The sequence below is a fragment of the Acartia tonsa genome, chromosome 6 (genome assembly GCF_053477335.1).
Source record: "Acartia tonsa isolate MP-2025a chromosome 6, ASM5347733v1, whole genome shotgun sequence".
Classification (NCBI taxonomy): Eukaryota; Metazoa; Arthropoda; class Copepoda; order Calanoida; family Acartiidae; genus Acartia; species Acartia tonsa.
Window position 1 is genome coordinate 26,430,690 of NC_137265.1, and position 8,167 is coordinate 26,438,856.

Genomic DNA, 8,167 nt, shown 5'->3' on the forward strand with positions numbered 1-8,167 from the left:
GTTTTGTTGATTTGCGCATTTATTCAAAAATGCCGCACAAAATTCTTTTTTTCAGTAATGTCGTCGTTTTTACAATAAGGTTTGTTGTAACATTTCATTAAATAAAACAAATCGTTTAGGATATTAACAAATTAAGAAAGTTAGCAGTAAAATAATCTTTATTGAAAAGCATTTACAAAAAAAAGCAGAATGGTGTCTGTGTTTTTGCTTCTAAAGACTCACTAACCACTGGACTATATAACTCTCCTTTATTTCTTCCGATAGGAAATAATTCCCCCTTTAATAATATAAAGGCTTGTAGCCTGTAGCCGCTATTTTAAATACAAAAACAGAAAGTGGTTTGAAATTCTTTGACAACAAATAAAGTGACCAGTTTAACAGATGAATATCAATACAATACAAAAATAATGTGAATATTATTACATGTTTAAAGGGTTTTTAGTCTTGTAATGATGACAATTCTAAGTTTTTGATCAAAGCATCCAGCCACAGCTAATCCTAAAAATAAAATACTGATTTATTATCGCTTTTTTACTACAGCAGTTGGTTGTCTTGCTGTGTTTTAGTCTTTCAAGAAAATCTACAGCAACTCCTTATTTTTAATTGTGCATGCATGTTATTTTACCATAGTATTTTTCAACTTTTAAAAAAGGAAAATAATACTGTATTTGAAAGCAACTATTTATCAAATGTCTTAAAAGTTGGAGACAACCAGTTTTCCTAAAAGGATAAATCCCTCCCTTTCTTTATACCTTTCTTATCTGGTGACCAATCTAGAGCAGCTACAGGTTGTTCAGAAATAGCTTGTGATTGTAAGAGCTTTAGTTTATCTGTATGCTCCCTCCAAACACTCAGTATTCCTCCACCAGATCCTGATATAGAAATTATATGGATATGACAGGCGAAACTCGTTAAAGTTCCTATAAAAATGACGTCATGCAATTCAAATGACCAATGATAGGCTAATACACAGACTAAATCATCAATTGCAGGCCAGTATACATTTTTATTGACAAATGGTAGGCCAGTATTGCATTATTTTTTATAGGCACCATCAAAAACTTCATGACAGGCGGTATGACTTGTATCTTGGGTATTTATGCAGCAGTAAACAACAACTAATTAATTTAAAAGAAATTCCTTAATTTCAACTTTTATAGAGGGGTTGTCCTAGTAGCAATGACATATTTTATTTACCTTTAGATTTATTTTGCCTTTTTGTTATATCTCATCCCTGAAAACTGTGTTATTCTAAAGAAGCTAAAGAAGTTACTTCATTTTAAATAAAAAGGGAATTCTACAAGATTTTATCAACTAATACTGATTGCTTGTTTGCTGTCAAGTTCCTATGAAACCAATGAATAACTCTTATCTATATACCTGTAAGAAGAATATCTCTGTTATCTGGACAATGCTTGCCCACCCATACAGTACTTGCAGTACCTACACAAAAATAATTTACGATTTCAAAATTTTACAACAAAAAAGTTCAATTATGGAAGAAAATACTGCAAAATCCTGTTAGTGGTGGCTTTAAAACATTAAAAGTGATAATAAAACTTTGAAGATAAACAATGAAACATAACCACTTTTTCTTCAATAAATGTTACCTTTTATTTTGGCTTTATTCTGTTTCCATTTGTTTCTACAATCCCAATTATGGACACCAGACTAAAAAAAGAGCAAATCCATGCATCTCTATGATTAAGTCTTAATTTGTAAGTTTGTCCATATTAAGGATCCAGTATTTCAGTAATTTTGGGATAGATTTAAGTTGAAATTTTTAGACCTCTAAATAAAGTTTACTATTAAGTGTGCTATTTTAATGTTTCCATGAACGACCACCTGATTTGTTAACCTTCGCTTAAGTGGGTTCGATATAAACAATAAAAAAATCCCTTTTAAAAGTTTCAAATAGCAAAATTACCTCTAAAGTGACGGCTGTTAATTTGTTAGCTTCAATATCAGGCCTGTCAAATTCTATATCACATATTCCATTGTCTTAAACAAAATGTATGTCTTAAACGTTGGCATTTCTACAACTAGCAGAATGCTTTATTGTTAAAATTAAATGAATGGATGTAAATTTGACAACGGTTTGCTAAATTTTGCAGGTAAGCTGATACATATAAATATACATCTAAAACTAGCATTTATACATATAAAATTGTCAAATATGAATCCATTTCTTGCCAACTTTAAATCTAAACTTTTTAAAAATTACCTATATGTGTTTCCCAAACTTGATTTAATTGGCGCAAATCCCACACTTTTATTTCTCCATTGTCATATCTAAAAAAAAAACTATATGACTGTATAAATAATTCTCCACCTATGCACTTACTATGCAACTTGACAGAAAAGGAGAGATTTGGCTACTCTTAGTTATCCTGGGTTCTTAAACCTGACATTAGAGTGTTATAGACAGCAGCCTCGCCCGTATGAGGTAATTGGTAAACTACAATGCAACTTTCCTTACATCCATCTTATGTTACCAAAACTAAGTCAATAATATTAAATATACTTTACCCAGCAGCCACCCATCTATCCATCCCTCTGCTGTTTCCAAAGCTAACACACCAGCATTCACGTTTTGCGGTCACAGGCTCCATACTGAATGATTTTAATTTTATTAATTAGGAGATAAATTAGGGTTTTATATTTGCCAACTTGACTTTATAATAGCATTTAACAATATAGAGCCTAATCAAAGCCAGGAATAAGTTATAACCAACAAGCGAATTAAATCTAAAAAGGTGTTTTTCTCAGCATATTTTAGTGGCTTAGAAAATAGGCATCTTTTTTATAAGTGAATTGATCCCTCGAATCTTCGATTCCCTAACGACAAACAATTTCAAAAAGAGAAATGTCTTTTTTCAGCTACTATTAAAGATGCTTTTATCAAGGCTACAGATTATTGATCATTTTGCCGTCAGCCTGTCTGTACATTTATAGACAAGCTGACATTATCTAAACTTTAGAGATATTATTTTAAAATATCTTGTTTTATTTCTGTGCTTTGTTACTTCTGGATGTTGTCATCCTTGTTAAAATATTGAGGCTTACTTTACAACTGGTTTATTATTAATTCTTGTGTCCCATACTTTTACATTTCCTTCTCGTCCTAAAAAAAACAAGGATGAATTGAATACGTTCAAAATAAGTATCCAGCATATAGTAGTGGAATTACGATGAACAGATATTTGAAAGAACAATATAGAAAAGGGATGAAAGAAAAGAAGAAAAAGAAAAATAATATTACAGTCAGCCATATGGACGGACGGCCATGTTCACAATAAAAATAATACCTCCAGAGAGAAGCTCATACTGGCCAGCGTTTTTTCCACCAGCCCCATCTATACAATTCACTACCTAAATAAATAAAACATTATACCATCATTACACGACACAAATTGATTAAATTGTTGACAATTATCATTTTATTTGATGGAACAGTCGTTCTTGCTTCAATTTGTGCTAAAGGAACATATCTAGAGCAAGGAGACCTTTTATATATTTAGAACAATTTTGTGTTTTTTTCCATAAACATATTATGGTACAGTAAATGGTCTATCAATGAAATAATTACTTGCTTACAACGCATCAGAAACTAAAATACTTAATAACTTGAAAAGACTTTGCTAAAAACGATTTGTTACTTTATTATATCTAATATTTAATTAATTATAAAATTATATGCAATGTTTTGAAAATTTGCAAAAGATCAATTGATAAAGCTGGAGCGAAGCTTACTATATTCTTTTGTTATTGGTTTCTGAATGAGTGTTTTAGAGGTTATAGTCCATCAGAGTGTCCAATTTGGTACAGTACATATAAGGATCGTACAGTACATATAGGGGTTGTAAGGTTTCTTTCTAAAATATAAAACAAATAGTTTTAAACAAAATTTCCATTCCACTTCTTGATGCAGTATTTTAGTGGTTGCTTGCTTTATTCATTTAAAACTTGAATTATCTTATTCGTTTGTTCTTTGTTATCGTTTTGACAGACAGACAGACTGATTAGTAAAACTGTAGATTAAATTATCTACTAAAAAGTGCATGTTAATAATAAACAAAAACTAAATAAATATAAACAAAATTAGATTTATTATTCTTACTTTTCAGGTGATCGTCTGCTTTAATAGCGGATCTTCGATAAATCTTAATGTCTACCATTTAATATGTATTATGTAATTCTTAAAAATTCTTGTACTTATTCTTTAGATTAAGATTATTGGTTGAAAGGTTAAGACACCAATAGTTAATGAACCAACTGATCAAAATTTAATATATAAGACTCAAAAGTTATTAAGTCAGATAATAAGAAAACATTATTATAAAATTTTGGGTACAGTTTAACAAACAGTCCCCTCCCTCCCTCCCTCCCTCCCTCCCTGATTTTATGAATCTTGTATTAATATATCTACCTCATGACCTCTAAGTCCCCAAATTTTCTGTTTAGTTTCAATGTCCAGAGTTTCTACGTTACCACCCAAATCACCAACAGCTAAATATCGGTCCTAAAAAATATAAAATAATTGTCATCATCAGGAAAAATTGATGTTCTTGAAAAGACTAGAGTTTCCACGTTTCAGATTTTAGTGGATAAAAGAACTTATATTTTTTTTAGGTTAGAGTTTCCCGCTGGGACTAGAAATTATTTGATTTAAGTGAAGGCTTAGGAGTTGCACATTATCGGGTCACCTACCATAATATGGTCAAGATTGCTGTTTTGAAAGTAGTTTTTTTTATTTCTTTAGTTGTAAAGAAGAACCATACCGGTTCCGCGGTTACTGATATCCTTCGACACAGACATGCATGTAGACAGACATCTTTTATATAAGGATAGCGGCTGCGCCCGTTGCATCTAAAGGATCTTTATTTAGATGGGATAGGCGAATAAAAACATCCTAAAACCATCCTAATTCATATCAGTGTCTATTGAAATATTTAGCTTAAGACCAAAAACCTTACTACTTTATATAAAAGGATTCATTCTTACACATAGGCTAGAATACAAGAATGTTAAGTACGACAACTAACCTGTAAACTGGATCCCTTAAAAGTAGCGGCTTTAATAGGATGATCTCGTATCCACTCATCCTCTTTCTTAAACTTGCTGCTCAAACTGTAAATCTGATAAAATAAAAGTAATTGAAAGTAACATAAATGAAGCCTTACTATGGTATATGTATGCTTGACGTTTTTCATCTAATGCAATTTGAATTGTGGCATTTTTCGACACAAATAACTGTTTCGACGCAATAATACCTGGGCATGGTATGTAACAAAATTACTCTATAATTATATAAAATTATAATTACATATATGTCCATATAATATTTAGCAACTTTTCTAGAGACGAACATACTAAACACACAAACTAAAGGAAAGACTATCAACATAATAAAAATCAATATTTTTCTTCAGAACTATATATGACTAATATTACCAACCTTAATAACACCTCTATTGCAGGGATCCGAACCCACGGCTGCAAGTCTGTTTGAAACTGGAATCCATTTTACATCATGAATTGTCATGTAGGCCTCCTCCTAAGAAAGTATTATCAAATGAATTATTTACGCTCTTTCATTGGTTCGTTTAAAATCTTTGGGTACTTTGATGAAATCTTGATTACTTGGTTCAAACTAGCAGTGTTCAAACTTTTCCCTCAAAAATCTACAGAATGGGTAATTTTTATTAATGATAATAATGATTGGTGGTACATAAATTTGTGCCCGTTGTCTTATTCATTAAGATCTCTAATTAAAACGAAGAAATGTTTTAGAAAAAACATTCTGAAGTTTTATTTCAATATTTGATTGGTAAGTTTGAATGATATCTACAGTATCTACAATGCAATATGTAAACGCTTTTCTTTTTCTAACTAAGTTAAAGTTAAATTTTAAGGTATATTAATTTCCCTTCTAATAAACATAATGAAGTCAAGTTTTATCCTTATAATAAAGTAACAGGATGTCTATCTGTTTAATTTTTTTAATTGAAATTAAAAATGGGTGGGGAAATAAGAAATTGGGTTATCAAATTCGACTCTCACCTCCTCAAGTGCCCCTAGAGGCCTCTAGGGACGTAGCCGCTAGTATGTTATATATTAGATGTTTATTCTTTTTAAATACAGCTTTAAGCAGCTTTACAATTGTGTGAAAGATATTTATGATAGCTCTATGGCGACGACTGATCAGTCATATTTTTTTTTGTTAAAAAGGAGAATACCTTGTTTCTGATTTTATTCCTATTTCTTACTAAAACAGAGTGGTACGTCTTTATCAATCATAATATACGAGGGAAAAACAATAACATCAAATTCCTTTTACTTTTTCTCTTCCCTAATATCTCACCTTTTTAAAATGCAACGCTTTTATATAAATAGGGTCGGTTCGTACATACGTAAGTGATAGCTCTTTAGGTTAATGTAGTCATGTTAGAATTAGCTGATTGATTTAAAATTTAGCATTATAATTTCTGCAACAGTTAGGTCGATTTAGAAAGCATAGCAACTCTATAATTATTATCAGAAAGTCCATATGTTTATATTTAACCTAGGGATTTTTCTTTTCTATGAAAGCAATATCTTAAATGAGATAATCATCCCATTCACTTAATATTGGAAAATTAATTATTATTAAGCATCCTGTATTTAAGTAATTTTTTATGTTGGGCTTCATTCTTATGGATATTGTCATCCTTAAATTTTATCTATAACTTTTTAGATAGTGTCATAAAAATCCTAAATATTAGAAAGATACACTACTTAAATTAACGAATAGATAGTTAGATATTTATATTGATAGGTAGATATATGGGAAAGACAATGACAAATGATATGAAAAGAGACATCAGCTTAAGTCACATAAGGAAAAATTAAACCTTTAAAAAGATAAAAAGTTGAGTTTATAGAAAGAAAAAAGTCTGTTTTCATCAACAATGTAATAGTTACAAGCTCAATTTCTTTAAATTATTACAGGGAGGAAGGAGATATTTAACTCTAAGGTCACCAAAGTTTCATAAACACATTCTCTCATTCGTTGGTACGAAATTTTTTGGAGACTTTTAGTCTTCATTGGGTTTTACAATCAAGCAGTGTCCAATTTTTTCACTAATAATTTTTGTCTCCAGAAGAGGTAATATAGCATCATAACTTAAGGTGTACATCAATTTATTATTCAATTGATTATCACCAAAGATCATTAATCTACTTAAAAACAAACCCAAATTTAAAAAAATCTAGAGCTTTGATTTGTGACAAGGTCTACTAAAGTTTGACAAAAAGCCTAGGGAAGTTTTGTTTATATTCCATTAACAGCTTTTGTTACTTTGATGGGTAGATAAAAAGTATTATTACATAAATCATTTTTGTTTATATCAATATTATTCACATTAATTAGAAGAGAGTCTTTTCTATAGCCTACGTTTTCCAACTAGTATATCTACTTTCTACACTATCGTAAGTTGTTCATGCTGTCGACATAAATAAATGTGACATATAATAGCTTTAAATCAGCTTGCGTCGATTAGTTGTCAGCCATAGCCATTAAAACCATTGAAATATTACTTAATGATCAATTTATTACTTTTACAAAAAAAGTATGAATAAAGTCTTTTAGGACGGATAATGATATACCCTAATTATTAAGCAGCAGCAATTTGTGTTGCGTTAACAAACAATTTAAGATGAATCCTGTAAATATACAAGCTGTATTTTTAAAATTTTACCTCAAAATGGGGGACAATTTGTGGGGGCGGGGGACTCATTTTAAAACTTTATTCTATCAAACTTAACTGTAATATAACATAACCATATAACTTAATGTTTATAAATTGTTAATATTGTTTTTTTTATTCCCTTGTTTGTTATTTGTTCCTACATTATGAATTTGTCCGAAACAGAATTTTTATACAGCTTTCTCATATTTATTGATCAAACTTGGTGAAAATTAAACATAAAATACGACCTTTCCTTTCATTTTATATTTTAAAAGGAACTTCACCGACACTGGTCAAAGGCTTCGTTCTCGAGGGAAATAGTTAATCTTTTTTTCTTTAAAATAAAAAATCACTCCAAAACTATTTAAAAAGGCTCTCCAAGGCAAAAATCAATCAAGGATACCTTGAAGAGTAGATGTGCTGTCAATAAATTGATT

The 8,167-nt window shown here is 30.1% G+C and overlaps 1 protein-coding gene across 1 annotated transcript; it reads right to left on the reverse strand.

The window, feature by feature from the left end:
* Positions 1-140: 140 nt before the first annotated feature.
* Positions 141-7,901, reverse strand: LOC145322238 (dynein axonemal assembly factor 10-like). The gene is made up of 13 exons (XM_080164101.1): positions 7,740-7,901; positions 5,459-5,557; positions 5,046-5,138; positions 4,430-4,522; positions 3,309-3,372; positions 3,067-3,124; positions 2,530-2,613; positions 2,225-2,292; positions 1,928-2,001; positions 1,611-1,671; positions 1,381-1,443; positions 753-872; positions 141-498 (listed from the first exon to the last, which is right to left on the reverse strand). The coding sequence occupies exons 1-13, from the start codon at positions 7,776-7,778 to the stop codon at positions 428-430; spliced, it is 987 nt and encodes a 328-aa protein (XP_080020227.1). The 5' UTR covers positions 7,779-7,901; the 3' UTR covers positions 141-427.
* Between the last annotated feature and the right edge of the window lie 266 nt (positions 7,902-8,167).